This window comes from Miniopterus schreibersii (genome assembly GCF_964146895.1).
Source record: "Miniopterus schreibersii genome assembly, chromosome: 15".
Classification (NCBI taxonomy): Eukaryota; Metazoa; Chordata; class Mammalia; order Chiroptera; family Miniopteridae; genus Miniopterus; species Miniopterus schreibersii.
Genome location: NC_138115.1, coordinates 6,550,657 through 6,566,173, shown reverse-complemented (window position 1 = coordinate 6,566,173; position 15,517 = coordinate 6,550,657). Strand labels below are relative to the sequence as shown.

General features: G+C 43.0%; 1 protein-coding gene across 4 annotated transcripts in view; it reads left to right on the top strand.

The window, feature by feature from the left end:
* Positions 1 to 15,517, top strand: part of SLC25A26 (solute carrier family 25 member 26) — a 112,656-nt gene that overhangs the window by 75,123 nt on the left and 22,016 nt on the right. For all 4 annotated transcript variants that reach the window (XM_081160001.1, XM_081160003.1, XM_081160000.1 and 1 more), the window contains one exon: positions 7,082 to 7,126. In XM_081160001.1, the coding sequence (XP_081016127.1) occupies positions 7,082 to 7,126 (45 nt within the window). The remainder of the gene's footprint in view (positions 1 to 7,081; positions 7,127 to 15,517) is intronic.

The following is a 15,517-nucleotide window of genomic DNA, read 5'->3' as shown; positions in this document are numbered from 1 at the left end:
TTAAAGTCCCCGACTATGACTGTATTGCTATTGCTCTCTCCCTTAAAGTCCTTAAGGTTGTTATTGATAGGTCCTTATTTATTGCCATTTTAATTCTTTATGCCTATGTTTCTCTTTCTGTCTCTTCATATTATTACAGCAGTCCTTTCAACATTTCATGCAGTGCTGGTTTGGTGGTGATAAACTCCTTTACCCTTTTTTTGTCTGGGAAGCTCTTTATTTCACCATCTATTTTGAATGATAGCCTTGCTGGATAGAGTAGTCTTGGTTTCAGGTCCTTGGTTTGCATTACCTTGAATACTTCATGGCATTCCCTTCTGGCCTGTGTAGAGTCTCTGATGAGAAGTCAGCTGACAGCCTTATGGGGACTTCTTTGTAGGTAACAGATTGCTTTTCTCTTGCTGCCTTTAAGATTCTCTCTTTGTCTTGAATTTTTGGCATTTTAATTATGATGTGTCTGTGTGTGGGCCTCTTTGGATTCTTCTTGCTTGGGACTCTCTGTGCCTCCTGAACTTGTTTGACTTCTTCCTTGACCACGTTAGGGAAGTTTTCTGCTATTATTTCCTCAAATAGGTACTCCGACCCTTACTTTCTTCACCTTCTGGCACTCCTATGATGCAAATATTGTTACATTGCATGTTGTCCCATAGCTCCCTTAGACTGTCCTGTGTTTTAATTGTTTTTTCTTTTTGGGTCTGTGATTGAGTGATTTTTTTTCTACCCTGTCTTCTGATTTTCTGATCCAATCCTCAGCTTCCTCTAACCTGCTGTTTATTCCTTCCAATGTATTCTTTATTTCTGCTGTGTCATTCTTAATTTTCTTCATGGTTTCCCTATCTTTTTTCATGCTGTTGAGCATCCTTACAATCAGTATTCTGAACTCTATATTGGATAGACTACTTATCTCCATTTCATTTAGCTCTTTTTTCTGGAGACTTCTCTTGTTCTTTCATTTGGGGCTTGTTTTCTTTTTTTTTTTTGGCTGCCTGTTTGAATTTGTTTTTGTGTATTAGGAAGATCTACTAGGACTCTCAGTCCTTTTGCAGGGTCTCTGGTACAGCCAGTGTCAGACGCAGTGTGTGACTGGCCCTGAGTACCCTGTTTGGAGCTATCAACAGCCCTCGGCTTGAACTCTCGTCTGCTAGGGCTGAGTGTGGTTGGACAAAATGGAGATGCACACCAAAGTCTGCCTTTCCAAGGCCCAGGTCCAGAAGCAGTTCAGGCAAAGACTCCAAGCACTCTGAGGTCTGCCTGCAAGCTGATTAATCTGATTCTCTTAATGAGCCTCAGGCTGTAGAAACGCCTCTGGGTAGGGTGAGAAGTTTACCAACAGGGTGGGGCAATTGTGGCCCCCCCCCAGCCAGGCAAAAGCAACAAATTGTCTACCTAAGAAAGATGTCCTCTTCAGTATGGGGGAATGACTCGGCACAGGAATCAAGAGGGGTGCCTTCTGAGCTCTGTCTCCAGAGCCCACAACTCTAGATTCTCCTCACACAGCTCCAGTCCACTCTGCCTTCCCTCTGCTCGAGCCCAAGGTGAGTGGCTGCACAGGAAACTTTGTGCATTTGCCCTTTAAGAGGGGGGTGCTTGCATTTCCTGCCATCTCTCCCTGGCATACAGAAACCCAGCTGCTTTTCACAGCCTGATGTTCTGTGGGCACCTTTCTCAGTTTTGGTGCTCTGAGCTAGGAAACCCAGCCTGGGATTGAGGCCCCAGAGTACTCAGTGGGAACCCCCCATAGCTGAGATATCCCTCCAGACCTTCAGCTGCAGCCTGTGGGAGCCCAGCAAGCCCTCTCATGTCCACACTTTCTAGCAGTCTGTGCGGTCTCCACTTTTCCTCCTTGGTTATGAGGGTGCTCTCCAGCTAGTCTTCAGTTGCAGTTGATTATTCAGGATGCCTTTTCTATATTTTAGTTATAATTCCAGTTTCCTTCTGGGAGAGAGTCAGTGTAGTGTCCACCAGTCCGCTGCCATCTTTAATCTCTTCCTAATTTTGTTTTTGTTGCCTGTGTATTTGTGTCATATCCGAGAAACCATTGCCAAAACCAATATCATGAAGGTCTTCCTCTGAGTTTTGTTGTTTTACGTCATACATTTAGACCTTTCATCCATTTTGAGTTCATTTTTGTATATGGTGTAAGGTGAGGGTCCAACTTCATTTTTTTGCATATGAATGTCTAGTTTACCCAGCATCATTTTGTCCTTTCTCCGTTGAGTGCTTTTGGCACTCTTTTCAAAGATCATTTGATCATATTTGCAAGGGTTAATTACTGGGTTCTCTGTTCTCTTCCATTGGTCTTTATGTCTCTGTTGATGCCACTACCACACTGTGTTGCTTACTGTAGCTTTGTAGTAAGTTTTGATACTTTGAGTGTTCCTTTCTTTGAGATCTAACAGATTTACTTGAGAATCAAGTTGTTCACACTCTTCTTTTTTCAATTTTAGATTTTCATACTCTTGTGTACATTTCTGCTTTCTTTGGAAAGATGCTTTAGGAATTTTAGTATGTTTTGGAAACCTGAGGAATAATTCACTTTCAGTATTTCCTACTTTTAGGTTAATTTCCTTTATTATGTGTACATTATTTTCACTATGTACAGTGCACATAAATGGATTATAGTTGTTAAATTTAATAATATATATTTAATGTTATAATTTTTTCTTGGTATTTCATATGCTAGCAGATCAGATTTGAATAGTTCTTAGTTTAAAAAAAATTAATAACAAGTTGTATTGGGATAAAAGGTTTTTAAGTTTTCAACTTCACTGTCCTTGGTTACCACTGGGTTGAATGGGAAAAGGCACAGAGCACGTAAGAGGAGAAATGGCTTTGTTGCTGTGCGACACTAGAATGGAAAATCCTAAACCAAGTACAGAAATGTGGACACTGTCCTGCAGCAAAAGGGAGACTCTCTGTGGGATCCCTTGAAAATCGTAATGGGCCAGTCCTTGGGCCCACCCCCATCTCCATGCCATTCTTTAATGCCCTTCTGATTTGAGGTCTTAGCAGTTTCTGTGATTTTCCCCCTTTATTGCTAGAGAATTTGGGGGATATTTCTGAAAGTATGACAGCTTGCACAGCTTTTAAAATATACTTTCTTGTTCCTTAGTTTTCCTTGATCATTCATAGTAGTATGTTCATTGCAGCTTACAATCAAGTCTTATTTATTTACTTATCTTTTAAATCCTCATCCAAGAACATATTCACTGATTTTAGAGAGAGAGGAAAGGAGAGCAAGGGGAAGGGGGTGAGAGAGAAACATTGACTGCTCCCCTCCCATGCACCCCAACCAAAAATCAAGCCCACAACCCTTGATGTACAGAACAGTACTCCAACTAACTGAGCCACCCAGCCAGGGCAAATTTTTTTTTTTTTTAATGTATTCATGTTTTAATTTGACCTTTCCAGTAAAAAACAGAATTTTAGGGCTAAATGATATCTTAGAATTCTTGTCTTCATATCCCCTCCCTTATATTATCAATCGCATCATTATTTGTTAAAGAACTTAGAAGGTTACAGGCATTTATTTTAGGATCACAGCTTTATAAGCATTTATTGGCTTCAAGGATGATTCTAGTCCAGTACTTGGTGATAGGCAGTGTGTACACACGATGTAATTTTGTACGTTCTTTATTTCTTTAGTGACGCCCATCACTTCCTTTACCCGTTTACCACGCCCAGATTTCACTTATCCACTTCATGTGGACTCCTCACATGCACTCATGCATAGAGTTGTTGCTATGTTTATTGCTAGTGGAATCCGTGTTAAATTTTAGCAGGTTTTGTCCCTTCTGCCTCTGCCTCTTTGATGGTGGCTGGATTTACTGCTGCTCACTTATTAGTGCCGTGGGTCTTAACAACCTTATTTAACCCAAACATCTTAAATGGAGGCATTAAAAGGGTCACAACAGTGAGCCATTTGTAACTCTTGGTGCAATAAAATGGGTATGTTGTATTTGGAATATAAGACCTCTGAGCGTAGCTACGCATTTTCTTCATCTATAAAACACTTTAGAATAACAGCTTACATCTGTTTGAGGTTTTAAATTCCACGTTTTGAAGAAACATCACTGTTATGTAACTCCAAAGCAGACCTGGGGAGGCAGCTCGCTTTCTGCCAGGCTGCACTGGGAGCTGGAGTGGCTGGGAGAAGGGTTTGTTTTAGTGCCGTGTGTGCTGGCCACCCATCCACAGTGGGGAACACGTTTCACTGTTATTTCTTCATATGGTAAATGACAAGATGCAGTCAGTAAGATTTTGGCTTGAAGAATATTTGAAAAATTTCCACACATCAGGAATTTATCTTATGAGGGATATTTCATTACTAGAAACCAGAAAAAAATTTAATTATTTAAACATTTACAGCACATTTAATTACCTTAGACTGTCAGTTAATTTTGTTTTAGAGAATAAAGTTGGGATTTACTGTCTGCCCACTTTTAAAAATACATACCCAATGGAATAGTTTGGCCATTTCAAATGCGTGAATTTTAAATTACTTCTTTAAAATTAAAGGAACACTATAACGAGTAATGTGTAATAGAGGAAAATGGGCAAAATGTTCATCTGCAGGATTCAAAATCTAATACAGGGTGGGGCAAAAGTAGGCTCACAGTTGTTCGTATGGAAAATAATACATTAATAAGTAAAATTCGAGAATAAACTGTTTCATGTACTCACACTGTAAGCCTACTTTTGCCTCACTTTGTATTATGTATTACATACCCAAACAGTGCAGATCTCATAAAGTGCAGTTTTATGGGTTATTTTTGTCAAGCAGTGACAAATGTGAACATGGACAGTCACAGTAAGTTATAAGGCCTTTCTCATCTTACATTCTTGTTCAAACGTGACACATTTACATTTGGGGGAAAAGAGTACAAAGGAGAATGTGAAAATCACCTATAATCCCACTGCCTCTTGTCCTCTTAGATATTTTGTTATGTATTGTGCATTTTCAAAAATTAGGGTTTTGATAATTCATTTAATTGGAAATACTTTAGTTTCAGAATAGACAGTGTCAGATGCTTACATGGTTTTATGGCAAAACTAAACTAAATTGGACTCCTGTTGTAGCACTTTGATGTATGGGTTGAGGTGGAAGAAGCCAAACTTTTCTGAGATTCTAGTTTGTCAGCTTAAAGTAATCTGTTGACATTTCTCTCACTGCCATTTCCTGTCTGAATGGAAGACAGATTTCTGTGGCCACTGTCAAGGCACAGAGTAAGAGAGATTGTGTTAGACTCTTAATTTCTGAATAAATATAAATATTTTAGAAGTAATTTACTGCTCTTAAATCATGGGCCATTAATTCCTCCAAAATTGTGGTCTCTCTCTCACACTCACACAAACATGCACCCTCACACACACAAACATGCATTCACACACTCATACATACACCGACACAAACATGCACTCACACACATTCACACACACACTCATACAAATACACAAACATGCACTCACACACACACTTATACTCACAAACGTGCTCTCACACATACACACTCAAACAGGCACTCACACACACAAACATGTACTCACACAAACGTGCACTCACAAACATGCTCTCACGCACACGTACATACACCCACACAAACATGCTCTCACACACACAATCACATACATACCCATATTGTTAACGTTCGAAGTCCACATCTACTTTTCACTTGCCAGGGAGCTGAATACAGAACAGCACTGGGCCATGGCCTGCGTGGGAGCAGCTGCATCCCCAGCACAGGCCCACAGGTCAGCGAGTGGATATTACATAGGCTGGTGAGGGTGGTCCACTGCAGTCCAGGTACCTTTATTTTAGGAAATATGGAGGCAGGGTCTATTTTTAGAATTTTGGAAAGTTTAATTAAAAGCAAATAGATTATACTGAGGGTGAATGTACTCTGCAGATAAACGCACTTAAATGTGTTTGGGTAGAGTGCTAGACAGGGCTCTGGTGCCAGGTCGCCTGGCTTCTTAATTATAACTGCCTTTAGGTGAGTTACACTGCTTCTCTGAACCTCCGTTTCCTCACCTGTAAAACCGGGTTGGTAACAATACTTGTCTTAGAGGGTTGTGAGGATTCAGTGAAATAAAACCTATGAAGTGCTTATTAGCACAGTGCTTGACACATGAAAAGTGCCAGGTAATTCTGCTCTTACTGTTACACAACAAATTGTTGCTATTTACTACGTAAGTGTGGTCATGTCCACCACTCATCCTTCCTTCCTACAGATCTCTCTTCTCTGTGTGCATCAGGCGTTCAGGAGACCCCACTCCTCCAACATCCGCAGGCTGTTCCCTCCTTGAGGGGTGCAGACTTCCCACGGCCATGCTGTGCCCCTGGGGTCCCGTGTCTCTGCTTACTCCTGCCCACAGCTCTGTCTCCTCTCCTCCCTGCCCCTCCACCTGCCTTGCCCCCTCTACCCTCCCTCCCTCGTCTCCCTCTTGTCTCCCCCTCCTTTCTCCCCCTCAGCTTTCTCTAGCATCTCCCTCCTCCCTTCTCTCTCTCCCCTCCTCCCTCCTGTCCCCCCTCATGTCCCTCCTCCTGTCCCCTCTCCCCTTTCTTCTCTCCCTTCCCCTTCTTTTCTCCTGCCTCCCTGGCCCTTTCCCTCTCTGCTGCCGCCCACCCCCAGCCCTTTCTCCCTCCCCTGCTCCCTTCCCCTCTGTCACCTCCCCATCCCTCCTCTTTTAACCCTAATACTTGGCTGCTAAGGAGCAGACAGCTTTAGCTTTTAAGCAGAAATATGCCAAATCTTCCAAGTCCTCATTACTTGTGATGGGAAAGCCTTCCTGTCATTTTCATAGCCAGAGCGTCTTCGTGTTCCGCTTCCCGTCTGCATGGAGAGGGCACCGCAGCCCCTCTGTCCCACGGGCTCAGGAAGGTCGGGCCCTGAAGGCAGCCAGTTAGCTGGTTTTCCAAAACCGATGACTCTATGGTAAACCTATGCATTTGCTTAACATTAGCTTTATTACCTACACTGAAATGAAGTGATGCTCTCAGTAGTAATTACGGGTTTGTAGTCATGCTAGGCAGCGTCTGCTCTCTCTGCCTAATGTGTTTGATTTTTTTTTCTCTCTTCAGATCCCTTTTTCATTGGTCCAGTTTCCCTTGTGGGAGTCCTTAAAAGTAAGTTTTCCAATCTTTATATAAAATGTCTTTCTAATTATCATAAATCCCAATAGTTTCAGTGTGTAATAGTAGAATATAATATTGACTAGCAGTTTAAAAACTCAATTATTAAGAGTTGAAAGTATTTTTTATATGTGGTTTACATGCCAATTCAGTCTTTTAACACTTGTTCCAGTGTCTGCGGTGCTGAAAAATCATTGTAAGGGCATAAGTGAAACCCTCAAATGTGAAGGGAAAGCTGCTTTACTTTCTTCTGTGCTGCAGCTCTTCTCTACCTAGTAGGACCGTATTTCACGTCTGTGTGTGTGTGTGTGTGTGTGTAGAAGTTAAGGAATGATGACCAGGGTAAATGAAAAAGGAAAGAAGCAAGGCCCTGACTGTCAGGCCAGGCTTCCCCCATCTAACAGTGGGTGTGGGCAGCAGGGGGCACGCTGCTCTGACTCCCCTTCCCTCTGCTGCTCACCCCACTAGGCCTAGGAACCCCACTGAGAAGGAGCGGAGCCTGCTGAGTTATGAGTCAGCCTAGGGAAAGGTTACTCATTTGTTTAAAAACAAATGAATTTTTAAAATCCGGTGTTCAAATATGCAGAGACGTGTTTGTTTTTCATCTTTTGAAGCTATGGTTTTAAAAATTGTGGGTCATGATATGAGTAGTGTGGGTGTCTGCCAGCATTTTAGAGACTGTAATAAAAAGAACATTATTAACAGTGCATCTTACGTGGTGAGGATAAGTCCTATTTTGTAAAACTTCGGTGGTGTGAACGCATGTACACCCATCTCTGTACTAGGCTCATTGTAAAATGTGTTTCTCACTGTGGATAACGGTCAGAAGAATTTGAAAGCCCTTGTTCAAGTGAAAATGGCTGATAAATGACCAAACTGTAAAATGACAAAGTATCCAGGCATGCATTTGATAATACACAAAATAAAAGAATTACTCCCACTGTTGTGTGGAATTAGTAATCATGGTGTGCTCATGCAAAATGTCCTTTGAAGAGTAACAAAAGTGATCTGTACTTTAAAAAATATTCTATGGAGGTTATAATATGAGGATAATAAAATGAGACAAAACACTAATCATAAAAAATAATCTCTGGAATATTAAGTATTGAGAAAGAGTTTTTATAAGAGATCTGATTTTAAGGAGTAGTTTATTTAATACAAGGTTTTGGGGTCTTACATGGTTGTTTATTTTTGTTTTTGCCATTTCCTTGTGGTGCTTGGTGACATTGCTCTCAGGCAGGGTTTCAGGCATGATGTAACAGCTATCTAGTGAGAAGGTCACGGTCCATGAGCATAACTGCTCCCCTTTTTCGCGTGTGACAAAAGGACAGTGGAGCCAGCAGCTGTCCAGCAAACAAGACTCACTTCATTAGTGTCTCAGTAACCAGCATTCTCTCTGCTTCTACATCGGAATGCTGTGAGGCCCGAAGACGGGAAGCTTGGGAAGTATTTCTTTTCAGTGTTAAGGACCTTTGTGGTATCCTAGCTTTAAAGGTCTAGAATTTTTCAGAGTCAGCCTAGATAACGATGTTGAGCTTTAACAGTTTTTTCTGAGCAAATGTTAAGATGTTATATATATAGTTGGTTTTTTTAAGTTGGGTTTATTGAGGAATAAGTTTCATTTAGAAAAACTCAACCTTTATAAGTATACATGTTTATGAGTTTTGATAAATGTTTATTACTGCCACCATAACCAAAATATGTATGGAATACTTGTAGCTTTCCTTTTCCAGGATACCATGTAAATAGAACCACACACTACCTAGTGTGCCTGCTTCTTTCATGTCAGGAAGCCGTGGAGAGTCATGTGTGGTTTCACCTGACCAGCAGTTTGTTCCTTCGTCGCTAAGTGGTGTTCATCATGTGGAAGGAGTGGCCTGTGTATCTGTTCACTAGTTACTGCACATTTGGGTTGTTTCCTGTTTTTGGTGATTATGAATAAAGCTGCTGGTAAACATTTGTATATAGGTGTTTTATGGACGTATGTTTTTGTTCCCTACCTAGGAGTGGGGTTGCTGGGTCGTAGGAAAAGTGTAAGTTTCGTTTTTTAGGAAACTGTGAAAGTGTTTTCCAAAGTGGCTGTGCTGTTTTGCAACACTGTTGGAGAGTCCGGGTTGCTGTGCACCCACGTCATTGTTATTATAGGTTCTTTTAAAAATTCAGCCATTCTAGTAGCCATGTCCTGGTATCTCATTGAGGTTTTAATTTGCAATTCTCTCATGGCTAAATAACGTTGAGCATCTTTTCATACGAAAAACATCCAAATGTGAAATCACAGTGCTTTTTAGAAGTGGACAGTTTTGGGCACTTCTTTTATTTTTGTGTTTATGGTTTTATCCACAGCAGTTTGCTTTTGCAGCCATGGAGAGATTGTGTTATGTGAAGGGTTTCTCTATCATGTTTATGTGGAAGTACTACTCAGGCAGACTGTTCTGGGGAGGACTTGAGCAGATTGCAGGCACACTGTGTGTAAGGAGTGGGCCTCAGGTGGCGGGTGGCCACTTTCAGCTTAAACTTACCCTGCGTGAAACCACAGGCTCCAACTTTCTTCTGAAGTCACTTTCTGCTGCTCTCTCCCAGATTTCTGTTAACCATACTGACCGCTTGCTCTCAGACCCCAAATTAAAATCTGATTCTCTTCTTTGCCTTTCTCCATATTGTATCACCAAGTTTGGTTGGTTCGGGCTTTTTGTGACCTGTGGCCTCCGTTTTATCAGATTCTTACTTACTTACGCCTGGACTGAGCCTGGGCTGAGTTAGCAGTTGCTCTGCTTTGTTGTCCATCCTACATGTTGAATTTCTGTGATCTTCCTAAACTTTGTCTTTGAAGTTCTAAGAAACGTGTAACTTTCGAGGACTCTAAGTCATGCAGTTGCTGCACCCAGGGATGTCCACACCAGTCTCCCTGGTCTCTCCAGCCCCCTCCCCTTGTGCATTTTTTTTGCAAAGTCATTTCCCTCCGGCCAGAGGAGGCGCCTCACTGACCCTGTTACTGGCTCCTTTCTGAAATGTGCGTCCACAGGTCCAAACACAGGCATCTTTTAAAGCCAGTGCGGTTTTTTTTTTTTCCTCCTGTGCCTGAAGTCCTTTAATCCAGGATCTGAAGATTTGCCTTTACTAACTAGCATTCGTCTATACTGCATGTTGGTATTTCATCTTGCACCATATTGTGTTTAAACATCTTAGAATGAAGCCTTACTGTATTCGAACAAGGCCTCAACCCCTTTCATTTACAGATGAGTGACACACACAGTGCACATACGTGTACTGCAGGTACTGCCTGCTGTGAGCTGGACACTGCCCTGCAAAGAGGAGGCGTAGCTAATGCCCTGGGGAGCTCCCACCAGAGGCACCCACCCCCAGATCACGCCAGTCTGCCGGACCCCCCAAATCAGGTCACTGCACTGCCTCAGTTCTTACATATGTTAAAATAGTACATATACTTACAAAAAAGACTGTAGATAAAAGGGAACTAGATACCCTAAAGAGGAGGGCAAGTAAGAGGAGTAGCTTGTCACACCCAGAACTTCTGGGAAGACAGTTGTTCGTTATGATTTATGTTGCGTTTGGAACCTTCTGGCAGCCCAACAAGAAGAGGGACAGGAGAGAGCGCATGTCTCTTATTGCCCAATAAAGACCCGTCCATGGCATCTCCCTGGACGACGGCACGTGTGCCGCTCCGCGTGGGTGCCCCTGAGTTTCTGCCGAGCTCAGTGTCTGGGAGCCAGCTCAGAGCCGAGCTCCTGGCGCCTGGCCGCGTGCCCCTCAGTGAGGAGCACAGACGTCGTGGCTGCTGACGTGGAGCCCTGAGTTACTCCACAGTTCTCCCTTCCTTCACCCTCACCCTCACCCCCACCCCCAACCCAAGTGAGTCACTGTTCGGGTAGAAGCCTCCAGCTCTCCTGCTCAAATCGATTCCTCGGCCTCTCAGATGGGCTCCTGGTTCCATTCTTGCTTCTCTAAATCATCCTCTCTTCACAGCAGCCCCAGTGATCTTTTAAAGAAATAAACCGGATCATACTATTCTCTGCCAAAGCCCTTAGGTGACATCCCTTTGAAAGATAATACAGTTGAGTTTAAACTATGGCTGACAGGATCCTCTGTCACCGGACCCCTCCTGCCTCACTGAACGTATCCCAGGCCACCCACCTGCCGCACTCCAGCCACAGCGTGTCCACTACTACACTGAGCCCTGTGGGCCTCCCCTGTTGTTTTTTAACACACCAAGTTAGCACTGACCCCAGGGCCTTTGCATTTGTTGTGCTTTCTGCCAGAAATATACTTTATTCATTAATTCTGCATCACATTACTGAATGGCTACTGTGGGCTGGGCATTTTCTAGGGTCTGGAGACACAGAGTTGAAGAGATTGACAAAAGTCCCTCCCTCATTGAGCTTTCCTTCTAGCTCTTCCCCAGGCTTTTCTCACATCCAACTCTTTGTCTTTACCCAGATCTCAGGTCATATGACCCAGAAGGCATCCCTGTCCACCCCTCTTCACAGTAGGAACTTCCCTTCTCCCCTCCTCAGTAATCACAGCGCCTGCTTATTTCCTCCCTAGCAGTTTAATAAAAGTTTATTTAGTTATACACGTATCATCACCTGAATACTTACAAATAATTGAACGTGTCTTGCCCGGCTGGGCGTGGCTCAGCAGTTGAGCATCAACCTAGGATCCAGGAGATTGCGGTTCGATTCCTGGTCAGGGCACATGCCCAGGTTGCAACGGGCTTGATCCCCAGTCGAGGGCGTGCAGGAGGCAGCCAATCAGTGACAACTCTCTCATCATTGATGTTTTTCTCTCTCTCTCCCTCTCCCTTCCTCTCTCTGAAATCAATAAGATATATTAAAAAAAATTTTTTTTTAAATTGGATGCATGTTGAGCAGATGCTCTATGCCAGGCACTGGGCCAAGCACAGCACGGGACCAGGGGCACCGACCCACAGAGTTGAGTCTCTGCATTTAATTTAAGTTCACCCTTTGTGTACATGGATTGAAAATACTGTTTTCGATCTGTGGTTGGTTGAATCTGTGAATGGGAAGCCCAGGGCTGTGGAGGGTCGGCTGTATATTTATTGAAAAAACCCCACATATAAGTGGACCTGCACAGTCCAAACCCCTGTTGTTCAAGGGTCAGTTGTATGTTCGCTGGTGTCTCGTTCACATCACACAACACAGGGAGGTCAGCCTCGTGGTTCTCCCACTAAACGGGAACCTGGCTCAGAGAGGCCCTTCCTCTGGTAACCCAGGCCCTCGGTTTCCTGTCTAGCACTCTTTTACTATGTTAACATTGTTCGTGGTAACTGTAGTCATAAAAACAACTGGAATACCTAGCATTTCTTAAAGTTACAAAGTGCCAGGTGCTGTAATAACCACTTTCCATGGATTATCTGCTGTTAATCTTCATGACGGTTCTGTGAAGTAAGTACTGTTTGGTCTTCATTTTGTAGCTGTGGAAACTGAAGGGTTTGAGTGCCTTGCCCAAGGCTGTGGGATATTAAATATTAAGGGGCACAGCCAAGTGAACCCAAGAGTTGACTCCAGAGTTTATGTCCTTAATCATTTTTTCTCATATCTCTGCACACAGCACGTCATGTCTTTAATAATGTTTTTGCTGTTTCATATGCTCAAATTTTGCTAAAAAGTTGCGGTCATATTATATCACATCAGCTTATTTAAGGTGTTTTTACAAATTGTGTTGGTTTCTTAACTTGATGACATAAAACTTAAAAACCTGGGCCACAATATTTCCTAGACTGGCTCTCCCGACCCGCCTGGTTCTGCAGCAGCAGGAAGGGACTGAAGTGCTCACTCCGCGAGTCCACTCTCCAGGACCCACCGTAGGGAGCATGAAGAGTTTATAGTGATGAGTGGAGCCAGACACATTCTTCCATGTGTTTTGTTTAATTCCTCGTGGGCCTTTGCTTATTGGAGGAAGGAACTTTGTCCTCTGATTGTTTATATTTATGTTTATATTCCTTATGGTCTGTCTTTTACACAGCAGGGTTCGTAACTATTTACTAATGGTTTGAAGGTTAGCATTCTTTTTCAAGTTCACTGCAAAGTTGGATAAGTGTAGACATTAACTTTTATTTCTAATTAGTTTCTTTAGAAGTATGTTCAAAGCTGTGACATAGAGGTTTACTCTTACTGAGCTTTACATAAACAATAGCATACTTTGAAGGGATATGATAAAATTTCTTGTAAGAATGTCAGTTTTTTCTATGGTCTGGTTATTCAACATCAGTGCACAGTACAGTGTAAAGCATTGGGAAGGATGCTGTTAGGTCTAAACAGTTTTGCTTCTCCCCACAAGGTGTTACAGCGTTGCAAAGCAGTAACTAGTAGAAATGCAAGCTTGAAGCTCAGATGCAACTTAGAAACAAAATGAAAATAAAACCAGTTTGGTCATGTAAGATTAGCATTATGGTGATGATTTTCTAAGATGAAATCATTGCTTTGTAATAGAAATCAGGGACCAGGAGGTTATCATTTAAATTGTAGTACAGTGTATACAATAATTAGATTTTTCATTTACATTTTATAAATATTTTAAACATCCAGTACCTTATAAAAGCCATGTTTTCAAGTTGAAGAGTTAATAAATTTTTCATTATTGTTGATTGCTATTTTATTAATTGTTAAAATGCCACTCACCATCCCACCCACAAGATTCTCCCAGCCTTTAGTAATATGGACAAGATAATAGTAACTCGGAAGATGCTCCATGCTCAGGTCTCCACGTACATGTCAGGAGGCTGGGAGAACGGTGTCTGTGCAGACAGGTTCTGTCAGGACAGATTCCTGTAAAGGCGCACAAAAGATTGAGAAGGAAATGAGTAAAAATGTGTGTATGATTTCCACTGCACCAAGCTTGTGCTCTAAATTAAATATAACTTGTTAATATGGAAGAAAACAACTGAAAATAAGAGCAAAGTATTTATCACGTGTCCAGAGCACCAATGAAGTCAGAGTCTCAGATGCCGATCAGGGTTTTAGCAGAATGAAGCCGGCATCTTTTAACAATTCAAACACTACAAGAACATTTGAATTCTTAATTTGCATCCTGGAAAATATGGGATACTTCATGAAAAGGAAAAGATATTAGAGTCCCAGGTGTCCTTTCATTCAATTTATAAAAGTATGGGTAAGATTTTCCTGTCTCCAGGGCTGCTGAGGGAGAGAGATCCATACAAGGAATGTGAGGACTGGAAAAATATAAAATCGCTCCTCCTTTTAGGTCAGACTCAGTTAGTAAACACAATGTTTAGAAAATGCTTACATTTGATAGTTTGGCCAATTAAAGGTAAAGACAGGTGGTGAAGAGATGACAAAACTGAGTCTGAAGAAGGGTCATGCTAACCAAGGCCTGAGGGGACGCGTGGACGGTTGCTTCTGAGCCCTGACACCTGTCCCAGCTCCGCACGCAGACCTGTGGGCCCAGGACAGGCACCCTGCCTGTAGCCCCAGCGTGGAGCCGAAGCGACAGCACCGTCCAGGTCCCTGCAGGTTCTGTTTCCTTCAGCTGGGCGTCATGTCGAAGGCCCTCAGGAGTGCCACAGCTCCGAGCGCCAGGGGTAGGGTCCTTCGTCAAAAACAATAAAAGCACGTTTTTGTCTTTGGTCTTCTTTCCTCTTTGGTCTTCTTTCCTTTAAGCATTTCTTTCCCACTTACACAAGGCTGTGACTAAAATGAGATAAGTGTGATCAATCAGAAAACCCCCTGATGACTCATCCTGGCGTTTTTGGCTGAGAGTGTGACGGAAGAGGGAAGTTGACCACTTTCTTTTAATTAGATCATGAAACATACGTGTGTATTGGAAAGCACCTGGTAAAGCCTAGAACGATTCCCAGTTCTTTGGCAGTTTAAAACGCTGCCAGTATTTGATTTCAAGGGACCCATTTTTGGATTTATATTATGTAACCTTTGAAAAATGGGAAAAAAGGGGTTAGCTTTATTTTTGCTTGTCCTTTAGCCTTGCTTCCTGGTTACTCGAGCATTTTGGGTGTTTGTTTAGTACGTTTGGTTTGAATGCGCAGCGTGATAGAGTAGGTGCGGCTCTGGCCTCGCAGCCCTTGCTCCCGCGAGGCTAACACAGCCTGGGCCCCTACCAGGAGCCCCCCAGCTCAGGAGCCGGGGCCCTTGGGGGAGCCGTTCGCCACTCCTGAGCCCTGTGGTTCTCTTCTGAGCCAAGAGTGAAGTTTGGGATGATGATGTTTGGCCAGGTCTTCCTCCCTCGTTCACACGAGGGCAGAATTATCCACCACCACGCGCACCGCAGGCCTTCATTTGGCTGTGAAGACTGGCTGCCGCCTTTGCACAGGGCACCCGGCAGGCCTGTAGCCCAGCGGTGAGGGAATGCGGGTCTCTCCTAGAGTCAGGGAGA